This window comes from Nomascus leucogenys, chromosome 10 (assembly GCF_006542625.1).
Source record: "Nomascus leucogenys isolate Asia chromosome 10, Asia_NLE_v1, whole genome shotgun sequence".
Lineage (NCBI taxonomy): Eukaryota > Metazoa > Chordata > Mammalia > Primates > Hylobatidae > Nomascus > Nomascus leucogenys.
The window spans coordinates 91,527,852-91,544,972 of NC_044390.1; the positions used below are offsets into that span (position 1 = coordinate 91,527,852).

The window sequence follows — 17,121 nt, forward strand, 5'->3', positions numbered from 1 at the left end:
TGGGTCTAAGTCCCTGGTCCTCAGAGAAGATACGCTGTGGTGCTGAGTGGTACCAATTCAGAGGCACAGAGATGGGGGCTGGTGGTGATGACCGTGAGGGCTGAGCTCTGTGATCCACTCCCATCTCTCTGGTCTAACTGATGGCTGAACGAGATGCTGTGGGATATTGGTCCTCACCGATGTGCGTGGGTAACCCTTGGCGGCTGGCATGACCACCACCCCGACCCATCCTGGATTCTGGGTAGGGGCCACTCTGTGCCCTGGGTGGAGGGCAGGCCTGCCTGGGACAGGGCCCTTTGCCGGCTCCACACTGCCATCTGCCTGCCGGCCTCAGAACTACAGCCCAGTGCCAGGTTCAGCCCTGTGGGGACGCATCAGAGCCCGGCGCACAGATGAGAAACCAAGGCCCAGAGGGCACCCGAAGCATCCCCAAGTCCACACAGATCGCACTCACCAAGCTGGAATCCAGGACTGCATGGGCCCAAGGCTTCTGCTTATTTTTAACCTGGACACAGTAATCAGGGTGGGACACCGAGAGCCAGTGAGGCTGGGCAGAGCCCCTGAGGATGCCCCTCCTCCCTGGTCCCCACTCCAGGGGAGGCAGGACCCTGGGCAAGCCTGGGCCCTGAAGGCTTTGGGTCCCCTGGGAGGGTCGGGGCAGAAGGTGGCAATTTCTCCTTCCAGCGGACCATGGTTCTCCCTTTCATTGCCCCCAGTCCTGTGGGGCTGGTTTCTGCAGTGCTGGATGTGAGGCTGGTCAGACACCAGCACAGGGCCAGGGACCCCCAGCCTTGGCCATTCTTGCTGGCAAATCCCCATCAGAACCCCCAAGGCTGGATTCTGTGTTGGCACCACCCCTTTGTCCCTGCTTACCAGTAGCTGGGCCAGGGAGGGCCCTCTTTGGGGATTTGGGACTGCCTCTTTCTGGGTGAACTGAGGTCAGCACCCCAGACTGCCTGGGCCTGAAGGCTGAGGGATGGGGACAGGCAGAATTCCAGGATCCTGGGACGCCCATGCTTAGCATGACTCAGACGCACTTCTGAAGGAAGAGCAACAAGAGAATGCCCTGCTTTGCAGATTATCTTGTGCCTATGAGGGGCAGAGGGCCCACCTCCCGCCCCCTTTGCACTCCCAAAGGTTTTAGGGGCCTGGGAAGCTGGGGCCACCCTGGGAACCCACCCAGCAGGAGGACAGCTTTCGCAGGGCAGGCGCTTCCTGGCTGCCAACTGTCTACACGTCTGGTGGGTCTTGGGTGGAGTGGGACACAAACTGGGGGTCCTCACTCCACAGTGGCTCCAGGAATGCCATTGGGGCAGAGCTGACCTCATGGCTTTGCCAAGAGGAAAGGTTCTCTGACCTCTGCTCTAGGATGGGGGCAGGCCTCAGAGGCCACCCTCAGGCCAGCGCTGTCCCCATGGGCTTGGGGACATAGGATGGCTAAGAGGTTGCGATGGGGCTGTCCAGATAGAAGCCCTACCGGGAGGCTTCAAGCCACTCCGGATCAGCAGGGGAAGCTCCAGGGCAAAGGTGGGCTTCCTCCCTCTAGGGAAGCAGGCAGTGGCACCACAGGGGACCCCAGTGCACTCCCCATGCCAGGGCGCCTGTAGCTATACCTGGGGACCAGTGGGCAAATGAAGTCTCTCTGATGCCCTTCCAGCTCAGCCACCCAATCTGGCTCCGGGGACTGACACTGCACACGGGACCAGGCACCTGGTGGGGTGTCAGGCTTTGGGGGAGTGTGGAGGGGCAGCCGTGCTGCTGTGGCAGCATAGGGAAAGGGCAGGAAAATGAGGGGGAGGGCCAGGCCACTGGCACCAAGGGACAAGGCCAAGAGTGACTGGGTCAATAGCGAAGAACTGTGGCCATTCCCACGTTCCACTCTGCTCCAGAAGGGATGCTGCGGGCACAAGACAGGGCACACCCAAGATGTGGTACACCTGAACCCAAGAAGCACCTGAACAAGCTGGCAGAGGTTGCTCTCTCTCCTGCCTGTATTCAAAACACACCGGGACATCCCCTTTCATGATCTCCGTGGGCAGGGATGACATTAAAAGACTCCAGTTAGGAAGTGATGGCCATTCTGGACTCCATGGATGTGAATATTAGATACCATCACTATGGGTGTGAACACCCAACACCCTCACCCTGCGTATATTTGATACTCTTGCCATGAGTGTGAACATCTGACATCCTCACCATGAGTGTGAATACCTGACACATGGGTGTGAACATCTGACACCCTCACCATGAGTGTGAACATCTGACACCCTCACCATGAGTGTGAATACCTGACACATGGGTGTGAATACCTGACATCCTCACCATGAGTGTGAACATCTGACACCCTCACCATGGGTGTGACTTGACACCCTCGCCATGGTGTGAATACCTGACACACTCACCATCATGTGAATACCTGACACATGGGTGTGAACCTGACACCCTCTCACCATGGTGTGAATACCTGACACATGAGTATGAATACCTGGCACCCTCTCACCATGGTGTGAACATCTGACACCCTCACCATGGTGTGAATACCTGATACCATGAGTGTGAACATGACATCCTCACCATGAGTGTGAACATATGACACCCTCACCATGGGTGTGAATACCTGACACCATGAGTGTGAACATGACACCCTCACCACGGTGTGAATACCTGACACCATGGTGTGAATATTTGACACCATGGTATAACACCTGACACTCACCATGTGTGAACATCTGACACCCTCACCATGGTGTGAATACCTGATACATGGGTGTGAATACCTGACACCCTCTTACCATGAGTGTGAACACGACACCCTGACCATCGTGTGAATACCTGACACTCTCACCATTGTGTGAATACCTGACACATGGGTGTGAACCCATGTGAACATCTGACACACTTACCATGGGTGTGAACACGATACCTTCACCACAGATGTGACTATTTGATGCCCTCATGGTGATGTCCTTACCAAGGGTATAAATATTCAACTTGCAAAAGGATCCACTCCCTGGTGACTCAGGGGGATGTGGCCTTGGCCCTCCAGGGGTATCCTCCCGCTGTCCCCTGGACCCCAGCTGCCTGCCCTATTGGCTGCCCAGTCTGAGGTAGAGAAGAAACCTTTGTAACTGGAGTATAATTTGCTTTTTAATTAGAACGACGTGTGTAAATGACAGAATACCACCACCCTGTGCAGATGGCGGCCACAGAATACGCATCGAATTCATTCTGCCCAAGGAAGGGAGGGAGGGAGGACACAGCGGGGCGTGAGCCAGCAGTCCCCGCCCCCTTGGTCCTGCGAGTGATGGGGTCACCGACTGTCGGCCTGCACACGCCTCTTGAACGGTAAGCAGGGATCAAAAGCACAGCAGCAGTAATACTGGGTAAGTCCTTCCTTGCGTAAAACATCTGAATTAATTCATTGAAGGTATCAAAAATATACCCTGTAAACCAATACATCATTTACATCTGCCTTTCCTTCCCACCGCTGCGGCAACGATGTGTGAAAAAAACAGTCCAGTCCTCGGAGCATCCATTTGCCCCAGGCCGCACCTGGCCCTTTTGTCCGCCCACCTGGCCTGACTTGGTTTCCAGCAATCTCGTTGGCTGGGGCAGCCTGTGGGGACCGGAACGAGCGCACTGGGGGCTGGACAGGGCCTGCGTCCATCTGTCCAGAGCGCTAAGCGGGATGGGAGGCGGAGGGAGGGCGCGGGGGCTGCGAGCTCAGTTTAGACTTTGGTTCCAAATGCATTTGGGGGAGGCAGTGGCGTGGAGGTGCGTGGTCATCCTGCTTTGGGTCCCTGGCCGCCCCGGCCGCCTGCGTGTGGCTGCCACACGCCTGCCGTGCCCCCTCCCCGGCCCCATCCCCTCCCTTCCCGAGCACCAGGTAAACATCCCCTGAGTAAGGTCTGCACAGGGCCAGCCCGGGGCGGGAGTCTTAGTTAAGGCTTTAGACAGGCAAGGATGCCGGCTCTGGACGGACGGATGGATGGAGGCGCAGGCGGACTCAGGGGCTCCTTCCTCGGTGGGGGGAGTTGGCAGCCACCCTGCTCCTGCCGGGCTGTTCCTGTGGCTCGCTGGGACCTGACACCGCCCCCCCTTCCCCCGTTCTGAGTCACTCGCTGTCGGAGAGTGTCTCATACTGCGAGCAGAGCAGTGGCTTGGGCTCCTCGTCCCAGGCGTGGTGGGCGCCAGCGAGGGGCCCACTGCCCGCGGGGAGGCCCGGTGGGGGTGGGGAAGCCATGACACCCGCCTGCAGTCGCATGATCAGGGGATTGTAGGGGAATGGTGTGGAACCTGCGGGAAGAAGCAAAAGATGCCCAGGAGGCCTCTGTGAGCCCGGCAACCCCTGCTGGCCGCCTGCCCACCACACCGGGAAACGGAGGCCTCAGCGTTTCTGTCCAACAGCCCTCCCAGCTCTTTCTAACTGCGAACAGGTCTCAGAACCGTCTGCCTCTCTTCACCTGTTCTACTTCCGTCCCCGTTCACACCCTGCTGTCTTTTGCCTGGACTATAGCAGTAGCCTATTCACCGTTCCTCTGGTCTGTTCTCCCAGGGGCCTTCTGACCCTATGTTAGATCAGCATTTCCCTTCCGAAAGCCCTCCATGGCTCCTCACTACCCATCAAAGGAAGTCCAGGCTCCCCTGGATGGCCCACCAGGCCCATGTGATCTGGCCAGCCCCAGCCACACCCTTTTCCTCTGCCTGTGCCCCTGGAGGAAGCATCCTGACGGTTCGTGAGCCAGGCTCAGCTGCCCAGGCCCGTGGACAGCGTTTCCACAGAACAGGCCCGAGTCTGAGCTCTGCACGCAGCAGGTGCTCAGCCTTCAGTGCCTCGGCAGCAGCATTCACAGCCCGGTGTCGGGTCTGCAGAACAGGCCCCAGTCTGAGCTCTGCGTGCAACAGGCACTCAGCATTCAGTGCCCCAGCAGCATTCACAGCCCAGTGTCGGGGGGCTCGGCGAGCCCAGCCCTGTCCCCACCTGGTGCCCACCTGCGGACGAGGGCCGGTCCTCCCACACGCGGTTGGTGAGCGGCGTCCGGCGGTTGCAGTCTCCCTCCGAGTGCACTGAGGAGACAGAGGGTGGCCGGTCCCCAGACGCCAGGCCCGGGGCTGGGGACTTGGCTTTTCGGCTGCTGGGTCTGCCAGAGACCTTGGCCTTCCCGCCGCCACCTGCAGGGGGACAAGATGGGAAGGGGCTGCGTTGGGCAGTGAAGACAGCACTGACACTGCAGTGGGGCCACAGGGGCGGGGTGAGGTCCTGCCACGGGCCCTCCAAAGAGGGAGGGAGAGTGACGACGTGAACCCCTCCTCCCTGCTGCCCGCCCCATCTGGGAAGCCAGGGTTGACCAGATGGCCAGCCATGAGCCCGGAGGGTAGAGATGAGTTTCTGCTGGGCAGGGGGAGGTGGCTAAACTCTCTGCTGTTTGCAATAGCCCCCGGGCTGTCCTGCAGCGACCCTAGCCCCAGGGGCTGGAACCCTAAGCATGAAGCTGGGCTTCCAGTTTGAGTGTGGCCCCAGGACCATGCTAAGGCTAGGCAGGATCCAGGCCCCGTGCAGAGAAGTCAGGACCCCTGAGGCCAGGCCTGACCCCCACAGAGGCTCCAGAAGCTTCTTGGGGCCTCGGTGTCCAGGTTGGACAACTGCAACTCTCTCCTCAGCTCCCTGCCCTGATACAGAGGGTATTTATGGGGACCCAGGCAGATGGGGGGCTGACCCCTAAGGCTCCCTGACTCCCAGGGCTGAGACAGACCCTGGGCTCCTCCCCACCAGGCTAAGGGGCAGCTGAGGACACATAGTGGGCCTGGCAGATGCTGAGTACAGGCCTGGCTGCCATTCCCCTGTCCACACAGTGTGGGTGGGGCTTCACTCCAGCCCGGTCTCCCCCAAGGAGACAGAAGGGCCAAGAAGCCGGTTCCCCGCAGGGAAGAAGGCAGGAGGACTGGGGGGCGGACGGCAGTGTGAGTGTCCGAGGGAGGCGGCAGCGCTTCGGGCCTAGTGGGCAGGAGGGCCGGGGCTGGGGGGCAGAGGGTGCAGACACTTGGGGGGTGTCAGCCCAGCTTCAGATTAGCAAACTCCAGAACGAGGTCAAACACGCACAAAAATAAAGTCACAAGCTCCAAAGCTCGAGGAGGGGGTTGTCAGAGGAGCGCGGAGGAGCGAGGATTAATCACACCGGGGGTGGGGACAGACGGGGGCGGGGCGGGGGTGGCCTGCAGACCTGGCGAGGTGAGTGTGTGGTCACTCCGTCCGTCAGCAGCGGTTATGGGTATAGCAGCGGGCAGGCTGGCACTGGCATTCAGAGGGTTAAAAGCATTGGCGCTGAGCGGCGGGGACTCTTCCCACTGGTCATATTTACCCATGAGTGCCTTTCTAATTATGGCCTCCAGCCCCATGTTGGTGCTGGCATGTTCCTGCACCGCCTGGCTTCTATAGGTCATAAGGCCTGGGAGAGAGAGACAGACAGACAGACAGACACATGAGGGCCGGGGAGGGGGAGCCAGAGGGGCGACGGAGAGAGAGAAGGGAGAGAGAGGGAAGGAGGAGGAGGAGGAGGAGGAGGAGAGAGAAATACACAGTGAGCACATTTCGGCAAAGCAACATATTTATTTCCCTATCCCTCCCCACCCTTTTTTTCCTGCTGGGTGGTGATAAAAGGAGAGAGGCTGGTTTCTTCTACCTGGGGCCCCGGAAGCTCTTGGGCACTGCCAGGGAGGTGGGGTAGGGGAGGTCAGATGCCCCCGCCAGCCCCTATTCTCATTCCTATTCTGTCCTCTAGGAAATCACAAGCCCCGTCTGCACCTCCAATCCTAGCTGGGGCTGTTTTTTTTTGTTTTGTTTTTTTGTTTTTTTTTAAATCCCAAGTGGCCTTAATGGAGAGGGTGGGAGATGGGAGGGCTACCCTGGTTGGGGAACAGGCTGCTAGAAAATTGGGTCAAGCCAGAGCTGGGGGCTGGCAGGGGGCCGGGTAAGGGACTGAGAGAGAGAAGGTGACCAGACGGTCCTCCCGCTGCCCCACCTCCACCTGTGTGACCTGGGACGTGCAGCCCCCTGCCTCCCCACCAAGCTGGGCCTACTCTCCTCCCTCTGCCTCTCCCCACCCAGGAGCCATGAGGAGAAAGAGGTGCAGAGACGGACGCTGAGGGCGGGGTCGTAGCCATGCAGTTACGGTGCGTGCAGGGGACAGGGCAGAGGTAGACACAATCACGGGACCAGCCCTGGTCCGGCCCCAGCTGGCCCAGCTGCCCAGTCCCAAGGACAAAGTGGTCGAATCAACAAACCGGTCCCAAGAGGATGCTTCCAGAACACCTCCTGACAATCGGGGGAACCTCCTTTTCTGTTAACCACATTTCCTTTCCCTTTTTTCTTTCTTGTGAACCATGTGGAGGTGGGGGACCTTTGCAGACCCCCTGTAGGTGCTGTCTTTTCAGAATTTTTGTTAAACCAGACTTTGCTTTCAAAAGCCGCCAGTGAATCCCCATCCCACCGTGCCCACCACGGGGCAAGAGTTTCATGGATTTTTAAACTTCTCCTCTGAATGAATCGTATGGATACAAAGTGGTCAAATCATCTGACCACTCGCTCCTTTGTAAACTAAACCGAGGCTTCCATGAGGTTGCAGGTGACGCAGATGCTTTGAAAATCACGTTTCTGTAGCAACTGCTGGCTGCCTGCGTTTTCTTTTCCCTTTTGGTTTCAAATGCGTTTGTAGCCAGGGATGCTCACACCTTTTCTGCTGTCTTGGCCACATTTCTGCAGCACTTTTGAAAAAACAGCCATGTGCATGAAGAAAAAGCAACATTTCCAACAAGGGTGAGTGCTGAAATCACAGCAGCGCGACCAGGCCTTCTAACCAAGGCCATGAGTCCGTGACCTGATGGAGCTGGCTCCAGGCTTAATGATCTCCATTTATAAAGGTGAAGTCTGACACAGGCTGAGTGGCAAAGACTGGAGCCTAGAAAATTTCTTCTTGTGGACTAAAACTGCATAAAAAGAAAAAATCAGGCTGGGTGTAGCTGCTCACGCCTGTAATCTCAGCACTTTGGGAGGCCCAATGTGGGTGGATCATCTAATGTCAGGAGTTTGAGATCAGCCTGGCCAACATAATGAAACCCTGTCTCTACTAAAAATACAAAAATTAGCCAGGTGTAGTGGCTGGTGTCTGTAATCCCGCTACCTGGGAGGCTGAGGTGGAAGAACTGCTTAAACTCAGGAGGCGGAGGCTGCAGTGAGCCAAGATCGCACCACTGCACTCCAGCCTGGGCGACAGAGCGAGACTCTGTCAAACAAACAAACAAACAAAAATCAGTCGAGGTGGGAGGATCCTCAGCTTGAGGACAGGAGTTCAAGACTAGCCTGGGTAACATATCGAGAGCCCGTCTCTACAAAAAAGTTAAAAAATTAGTTGGGTGCAGTGGCGAGTGCCTGTAGTCCCAGCTGCTCAGGAGGCTGAGGTAGGAGGATCATCTAAGCCTGGGAGGCGGAAGCTGCAGTGAGCCGTGATCGCACCACCGCACACTGGCCTAGGTGACAGAAAGACCGTGTCTTAAAAAGATAAATACAAAATATTTATATATAAGTGTTAGCATAAATCTTCACTGTACCATGCTATGAGTTTGTACACACAGATACACCTGTGTGTCTAGCACCTATTTCAAGATTTAGAACATCCCAGGAACATTCATTTCTAACCCTCTTGTTGTTTCGACCAAATTGTCTTCTTCCCACTGCCTGAGGCTTGGCAATGCCCCCAGTGTCTAGTCACTGGGCAGGTGGAGGTGTCCTAGTTGGGACTCCCATTTGGAGGCCTCGATGACCCCCTGATAATATCTGAATGACTGTCCTTCGCTCACCATTCCCAGGGCTCAAGGCCCAAGAATGTCCCCCGGGGAAGATCAGCAAACCTCTCCGACCTCCATCCCGGCCTTGGCTTCCACCAAAGGACCAGAGGATAACCAGGCACCCACACAGAGGCAGCCGACCCCGAAACTGCCTCAGCCCCACTGGGCCAGGCCTGCCCATGCAGAGTGACCCCCGGAGGCCACACCCCAGACTCACCAAGGAAATACACAATGGGGCCCTCCTAGAGGATGGGGCTCCAACCTCAAGGGACCCCTAAGTCCAAAAGATCATAGAAGTCTTAAGTTTCAGCTTAAAAGTGTGTGTCAATTTTACACCTCTCTCTGCCACACACCTGTATTTGATCTTGAAAAAAAAAAAAAGTAAGGCTTCCCAGTTCCCTGGCTGGAATTAAGGAATGAAGGTCTAGCTATAACAAATGCCCGAGTGAACTTGGAGGTTTGTGCTCTGAGCTCAGGCCCACCCCTCGTCCAGACACGTGCATCTCCAGCTGAGGCTGGCGAAGCAGCAAGGTGAGTTTCCAGCTGGTGAGGGTGCATCTGATACTTACTAACCACCCGAGGGCATCTTAACTCCAGACTCCCTGCACAGTGAGGGTCCTTTCTACAAGGGAAACAAGCCTCGCCTGCCTGTTGTGTGACTCTGAATCCTACTGTGCGGTTAGTTCATCCCAGAATGAGGGGGTACACCTGGACTAGCGAAGGCTCCTCCTCCCTTCATGACAGCTGGAGCAGGGGTGGGGAGGGAGCGCAGGGGACCTGGGCAGCCATATAGCAAGGGCTGGATGGGTTACCTGTTCCGGTGATGGCGGGCATATTGAAGATCTCCGTCCCAGGCTGGCCGATATCTGGAAGCGGGTGACAGTGGGTGAGGCCCCCAGGTCTCTGGGAATCACCTGCCCTACCAGTTCCCTGTGTGGTCCAGGCCAGGTGTGCTGGCATCACCTGGGGAATCTTGTTCATTGCAGGTTCTGATGCAGCAGGCCTGGGACAGGGCCAAGTGTCTGCATTTCTTTCTTTTTTTTTTTGAGACAGAGTCTCGCTCTGTCACCCAGGCTGGAGTGCAATTGTGCGATCTCGGCGCCCTGCAACCTCCGCCTCCCAGGTTCAAGTGATTTCTCCTGCCTCAGCCTCCTGAGTAGCTGGGGTTACAGACACCCGCCACCACGGCTGGCTAATTTTTGTATTTTTAGTAGAGACGGGGGTTTCACCATGTTGGTCAGGCTGGTCTCGAACTCCTGACCTCATATGATCCACCTGCCTTGACCTCCCAAAGTGCTGGGATTACAGGCGTAAGCCACTGCGCCCGGCCAAGGGCCTGCATTTCTAACCAGTACCCTGGGGATGCCAACGTACCCTGGGGATGCTGATGCTACGGTTCCCTGGACTGCACTTACAGGGCCCTGGAGTTACCAGCCTGGGTCAGAGATTTTTTTTCTTTTTAAGACAATGTCTTGCTCTGTTGCCCAGGCTGGAGTGCAGTGGTGTGATCATAGCTCACTGCAGCCTTGACCTCCCAGGCTCAAGCAGTCCTCCTATCTCAGCCTCCCCAGTAGCTGGGACTATAGGCGTGTGCCTGTTTCTTTAATTTTTTGTAGCGATGGGGTCTTGCTATGTTGCACAGACTGGTCTTGAACTCCCGGCTTCAAGCAATCCTCCTGCCTCATCCTCCCCAAGTACTGGGCCTATAGGCATGAGCCACCGTGCCCAGCAAGCCAGTGACTATCTGCAAGGTTTCTACTCCAGCCCCAGGAAGGGAAATGCATCTGTGATTTGTCCAAACTCCCCTGGCAGATGAGGCTTCTTGGGGTCAGGGACTGTGACAGATTCTTTATTTGCCCACCCACTCATGTATTCCCTGGTGGATCTGCTAACTGCCAGGCGCTGTGCTAGGGACTGGGAAGCAGAGTGGGGCATTCATACCAGCAACCACGTCAATGGATGCAAAGCCACACTGGTGCTGAGCGTGGGAGGCGCCCGGCCCTTGTGTGGGAGGGACCCAACCCCTGGTCCCAGTATTCATGCAGGTATTCACTGGGCACCTACTATGTGCTGGGTGCTATTCTTCTGTGCCAGTAAGCTCCTGCGGAAAGCCCAGCAAATCAAGAAACTGCCCTGGGGCTCCCCAAATGTGAGGCAAAGGGCTTGGGGGGAGGCGGTCAGCAGGGCCACTTAGCTTTCGAAGGTGCACCGTGGGTTTCTGCCACTGGGCGGCTCCAGCTATCCAGGCAGGCCACCCGCCCACCTGTGGCCCCATGCTTCCCCGGGAGTCTGCAGGCCCCTTACTGTATTCAGCCTCATTCCGGTTATGAGTGTTCAGCTTCTTGTTGATCTCTTGCTTCTTGGACTTGACCATGGCAGAGTTGCTCTCGGTCAGCTTGCTGAAGAAGGCTGGTGGCTGGCTGGTGTTGCCTGGAGACTTGGAGCCCATCCTGCTGTGAGGATCAAACACCTCACATCAGCTCACTTGGTGCTGAGCTTGCATGCCTTTGATGACGGGGAACTCACCACCTGAGATGCCTTACACATTTGGAAGCAAGCTTCACCCACCCCCACGCCTGCATCCCCTGCCTGGTAGAAGATCACGGCTCCTGAAATCTCTGCGGTTTACCTGTCCTAGGGCTAGGGGTGTCTTGGGAGACGCCTGACTGCGTGGTGGGCTGCCTCTGACCACTTGCTCCAGCCTGACCCTCTAAAGAGAGCCCCAAGGACTGAAACTGGGTTCCGATCATGCCCTTCCCCAAGGCCAGCAGGCCCAGCTTCCTTCTCAGGTCCCACCTCACCCATCGCCCCCCGTCTGGCCCAGCACACCTAGCTCATTATTTCTTAGAGGTTCAACAGGGGCTGGCAACGGGGGCCTGGTCCAGCTGAGATCCCAGCCCAAGGCATGCAAAGCTACCACTGAGGTCTCCCCAGGGAGGCTGGGCATGTATCACACCCCCAAGTTGGTGAAACTTGCTTGGCAGGCTTGAGGTCACCCAGCTGAGCCCTGTACCCTTGTCACTCTCCACATGGCACCACGGTGGACTGGGGCCAAGGATGGGCAAGGAGCTGATACCAGAGCATCCCGGGGGCAGCGCATGTGCCCACAGAAGTACCTGGGCTCCGTCTGCTCCCCATCCCGGTATAGCAGCGGGTACACAGCACTCCGGGAGTGCCCTGGCTCCGTCATGCCCTCCGGTGGGGACACAGGTTCAATACCGTCCTCACCGCCACCCAAGACTGACGTCTTGCTTGGCTCTGGAGACCTGGATGGAGAAAGGGCCCCAGATGTGGTCAGAGGTCTCCCTCCTGAGGGGACGCACCCCTCCACTCTAAACCAGGGCCCAGCACACTTTTCCTGTACGTGGCCAAATCATAAACGTTTTAGGCATTTTTGACCACAAGTAATCTCTGGCATGTATGGTTATCATTTTTATTTTTTTTAAACAACCTTTAAAAATGTAAAATCATCTTTTTAGTTCATGAATTGTACAAACACAGGGCCCGGGCTAGATCTGGCCCATGGGCCATAGTTTACTGACCCCTGCTCTGAATTCTGGTTGTACCCCAGTACCAGCTACACTACTGTCCCCCAAAGATATCCTGCTGTCTTGCCATGTCTGTCCTCGCACACACATTACCTCCTGCCCTCACCGAAACGCCTCCTTCACCCTGGAGCTCGGGGCCCTCCCCTCTCTTCCTCTTTTGACCCCCAGAGGCCCCAGGGTTCACCAGGGTGGGCGTGTGCGTGAGCATGTGCATGTGCGTGCATCTACAGGGGTGTGCGGGTGTGCGCGTGTGCATGTGCGGTGTGCATGTGCGTGTGCATGTGTGTGCGGTGTGCATGTGTGTGCGGGTGTGCATGTGTGGTGTGCATGTGTGTGCGGTGTGCGTGTGTGGTGTGCATGTGTGCAGGGTGTGCATGTGTGTGCGGTGTGCGTGTGGTGTGCATGTGTGCGCGGGTTGCATGTGTGCGGTGTGCGTGTGTGGTGTGCATGTGTGTGCGGTGTGCGTGTGTGGTGTGCATGTGTGTGCGGTGTGCGTGTGTGGTGTGCATGTGTGTGCGGTGTGCATGTGTGTGCGGTGTGCATGTGTGCACGGGTGTGCATGCGTGCGTGTGTGGTGTGCATGTGTGTGCGGGTGTGCATGTGTGCGTGTGTGGTGTGCATGTGTGTGCGGTGTGCGTGTGTGTGCGGGTGTGCATGTGTGTGCGGTGTGCATGTGTGCGCGGGTGTGCATGTGTGGAAAGGTTGCTCTCTAGTCATACAGCCCTGGATTGAATCCCCCTCTGTCACCTGCTGACTGTGTCCCTGTGGGCAAGTGAATTCACTTCTCCAGGCCTTAGTTTCTTCATCTGTGAAATGGGGAGAATGCTGCCTATGTCTCCTGGGGGGCTGTGTGCAAAGGGTACACGTGAGTGCCTGGAACCCACTGAGCACAGCATGTACTTTTATCAGCTGTTATTTGTTATGTATCCGCTCTGTGACTTCCCCATCTCCTGGAGCCTCCATTTCTTGCGTGTGCAATGAGGCCAGGCGGGCCTCGTATGCAGCTGAGCTCGGACCCTGCTCTGAGGCACCCAGCTGACGAAGGCCTCCCACCGGCTGACCAGCAAGAGGCACCCCCATCCCTCGCTCACCTCTTGCCCCCTTCGCTGTGGGGGGAGCCACGGGCCGGGGCACCATGGTCCGGGGGCGGGAGGTAGAGGTCACTGGGTGGGCGGCGGAGGTCCAGGACGGGGCAGCTGGCCCCAGGGAAGGAGTAGAGGGGGGCGGGCAGGGGTGCGCTGAGCTGCTGTGGGTGGTGCCGGGTGTAGTCCTGTGTGATGACCTCCTGCAGGCAAGTGGGGGGGCCCAGGGTCAGGCAGCACCCTCCTGCCAGAACCTTCTGGGGGTGGGGAGGGGCTAGACGGAGCTTGGGGCAGAATCCTGGCTGGGGCCAGCTTCCTGGGTGACTGTGGACCTGCCCGACACCCTCTGGGCCTCTGTGTCCCGGTGTGCATGGGAGTGGGGCTGTGCTCAGCGGTCCCAAGCTGGTAGTTGGCAGATGGCTGATGTGACCGGCCCATGACACTGAGAAACCCGGGCCACCAGGAAGGCCTCATTGCCAGTGAAGATGCCATCGGCTCGCATCACAGGCTCCACCCATGGATTAGGGGGTGGTGATGGTGCGGGCCCTCACCCATGCCCTGGATCCCCCTCCTCACCCATGCCCTGGATCCCCCAGCCACCCCCACCAGGACAGAGGGGCTGTGGGGTTCCCCATCCCCTCTCCAGGCCTGGTGACCCCAGGTGCAAAGGTGACAAGGAGCAGCAGAGAACACGTAGTTACACTGATGTGCTGGGCCAGGGTGACCACCCGCTGGTGACCTTTGACCCCCGGGGCGGTCTGGAGCAGCGGGCTGGATGAGGGCTGGCTCTCAGGCAGCGGCCGCAGGTGTGGGAGGTGGGCGGCCTCCCCGCCAAGCTTCACGGGGCCTGCAGGCAGAGCAGAGCTGGTCAGGGGGTGTCTGCTGTCCCCAGGGCTGCTGGGCCCAAATGCCAGCCCTGTGCCTTTGAGCCTCCTGACCCAGCCGATTCCTTGGCCTTTAGGCACCTCTGTTTTCCCATCTGCGTGATGGGGCCGTGAGGGTCCTCATCGTGCAGGGCTTCAGGGGCCTGGGTGCTGGGTGGGGCGTACCTGGCTGCTTGGGCCGCAGCTCCCCCTCCAGGTGGCTCTTGTCGAGCTCTTCCAGGTGCTTGGGGAGCCCCTTGTCGTGGGTCAGGCTGGGCGAGCTCACAGGGCTGACGGGCTCCACCCCTTCGGGGCTGTAGCTGCTGCCGTGGTAACCTAGGGCAGGCAGGGTGCAGAGTCAGGCACCGGGCCCAGGGGCTCGGGGTCAGAGGGGCAGGGCTGCCCTCCCACCTGGCTGGGTCCCCGTGGGGTCAAGGGGAACCCAAGCTAGGGGTAGGGTTTGGGCTCCCAAAGAGAGTAAGGCAGAGAGGGGTGTTGGGGAGAGAGAGGGAGGCCAAGGGAGAGGTGGAGAGAGATGCAGAGCCCGGGACAGAGACAGAGGGAGAGGGAGACACAGAGAGAGATTAGGTAGGCAAGAAGGGACAGAGATGGGTTCAGGCAGTGGAGGCCGGGCGAGGCCAGCGTGAGATGGGGGCAGCATGGGTCTCTGGGGAAGGAATGTGTGGGGCAGAATGAGAAGTGGGGGTGTGGCTGGGAGTGACTCTGGGTCCCTGGGGCCCTGCCTGGGCTAGAGCCTCGGCCATCCCAGTCCAACAGAGAGGAGCCATGAACTAGGGCCAAGGCAGGGGTCCAGATGCACAGGGCTCACCTTTTTCTGGGGTACATGGGCTGGGGACAGGGCAGGATGCAAGAGCTGGACCCAGCTCCTCCTTGATGCGCAGGCCCCCGCCCCGCCTCAGCTTCTCCCTGCACCGCCTGCCTCCACTTCCCCCTAGTCTGACTGCATCCAGGCAGCCGGCAGGTGGGGGCGTAGGCCCCAGCCCTCCCGCAGCCCCATCCCTGCTCCCCGGACACAGGCGCAAAGTGGGAGATGGGGGCGCAGTCGAAGTCAGAATCACAGATCCATTCATTAAAGAAAAAAAAGCAAAAATCCAGAAAAAAAAAAAAAAAAAAAAACCATGGTAAAATGATGTGCAAATGATGAGAGTCCCCAAACCAGAGGGGCGGGCGCAGCCGGAGTAGTCGTCAGCGCGTGCAAACCGGCGAGGACGGATGGGCTTCAAAACAAAATACCAAAACCAACAACGAAGAAAACGGGGGCCAAAGTAAAAAGCAGAGATCTGAAAATATCTTTGGACCACGAGACGGGGTGGGTGCGGGCCGGAAGTCTTACCATCGCGAGGGGAGCCGTTGGCCAGCGCACCTCCTTCTCGCGCCCCTTTATCGTGAGCAATTTGACGCATGATAATCGCGTCTATGAAGGTGGCCGCTGTCAGGGTGGTCTTACCCAGAGAACGGAGTTCCAGTTCCTGGATGGAAAAGGGTTTACTTTGAGTCTTTTCCCGGTGCGGGTCCGAGGCCGAGGCAGGTGGCGCCGGCGGGTCCGGGCTGGCGTGGTGAGGTGCGAGGTTCTTCGCAGGGGTGCGGGCGATGGTGGCGTGGCCAGAGACGGGGGGCGCTAGGGGCCGGGGCTCCGAGCCCTTGCTGGGGGAGGAGGCGGGCTCCAGCCCAGAGCGGACTGGGGGCTTGGCGAGGAAGGCATGGCCGGTGTCTGCTCGGGGCCGCTCTGGCCGGGCGACCCGGGGGGCCTCCTTGGGCAGCAAGACGGGCTCCATGAGGGTAGGGTAGACCCCATCGAGGGTGCCGCCCAGTGGGCAGTGGGTGGCAGGTGGGAATGTGGCAGCCGGGCGAACGGGTGAGGAGGTGGAGGTGGACCTGGGGGAGGAGAGAAGGCGGTCAGGCAGTCATGGGAGCTGCCCCCTTCCTCCACCACCCTCAATGAGTCCCCATTGTCCTGGAATAAATCCACATTCCCTGCTGCTCCCAGAGTGAAACTGCCCCCCTGACTGTAAGCTGCCAGACTCTGTGTGGCACGGTTTGACCTATCCCACTCATTCGTTCATTCATTCCTTGCATCATTCCAAAACTTCTCACGAAGCAGCTACTGGGTGCCAGGCACTGTTGCAGACACTGTGAATACAGCGGTCATAAAACGGATGCAAGCATCTTACCATCTAATTCGGAAGACAGACTATGAACACACTAACAGACATCCCAAGCTCTACAGAGCCTGGTAACTGTGTGGAGGTAGTCAATGAGGTGCCAGGAGAGAACGGTAAGGAAGCTGAGGCAGGGCTAGGAGGTCTCCAGGGAGGGGACACATGAGGGAGCTGGGCCTGCTCAGGATACCTGAGGAGCTAAAAAAGCCAGGTAAGGAGCGGGAGAGCAAGGGGAAGGACACCAGGGGGCGGCCAGGGTGGGCGCTGAGAACAGAGAAAGCCGCTGTTCCCAGCTCTGTGAGTGAGAAGCTAGGGCACAGCTGCCCCTGCACAGGGCTGGGGCTGGAATGGGAGCTGGCTGCTCCACCCACGCGGCCTTCCCAGAGCCCTGCGTTTCCATGGGGGCACCCCCATCTCTCGCTAACTCTACCTCCCAGAGCCTCATTCATGAGCGGGCAGTGGGCAGGTGCTCGTTTTTTCCATTATATTTTTTAATCGGCTGCCGCAGGCATATCCCACAGAGCCTGTGTGCGGAACCCTGCTCCCCACAGCCAGGGATTAGTGCTTCATGCACCTGCTGGGTCTCTGAGTCAGGGGTGACAAAGTC

At 58.3% G+C, this 17,121-nt stretch overlaps 1 protein-coding gene across 21 annotated transcripts in view; it reads right to left on the reverse strand.

The window, feature by feature from the left end:
* Positions 1–3,129: 3,129 nt before the first annotated feature.
* The window catches only part of NCOR2 (nuclear receptor corepressor 2), a 243,161-nt gene continuing 229,169 nt past the window's right edge, over positions 3,130–17,121 (reverse strand). For 12 of the 21 annotated variants that reach the window (XM_030821637.1, XM_030821636.1, XM_030821645.1 and 9 more), the window contains 10 exons: positions 15,689–16,230; positions 14,521–14,670; positions 14,173–14,318; positions 13,481–13,674; positions 11,958–12,107; positions 11,146–11,294; positions 9,654–9,707; positions 6,222–6,446; positions 4,993–5,172; positions 3,130–4,296 (listed from right to left, as the gene is read on the reverse strand). In XM_030821637.1, the coding sequence (XP_030677497.1) occupies positions 4,115–4,296; positions 4,993–5,172; positions 6,222–6,446; positions 9,654–9,707; positions 11,146–11,294; positions 11,958–12,107; positions 13,481–13,674; positions 14,173–14,318; positions 14,521–14,670; positions 15,689–16,230 (1,972 nt within the window). In that variant the 3' untranslated portion in view covers positions 3,130–4,114. The remainder of the gene's footprint in view (positions 4,297–4,992; positions 5,173–6,221; positions 6,447–9,653; positions 9,708–11,145; positions 11,295–11,957; positions 12,108–13,480; positions 13,675–14,172; positions 14,319–14,520; positions 14,671–15,688; positions 16,231–17,121) is intronic. The other 9 variants (XM_030821655.1, XM_030821654.1, XM_030821650.1 and 6 more) reach the window with 7 other exon arrangements.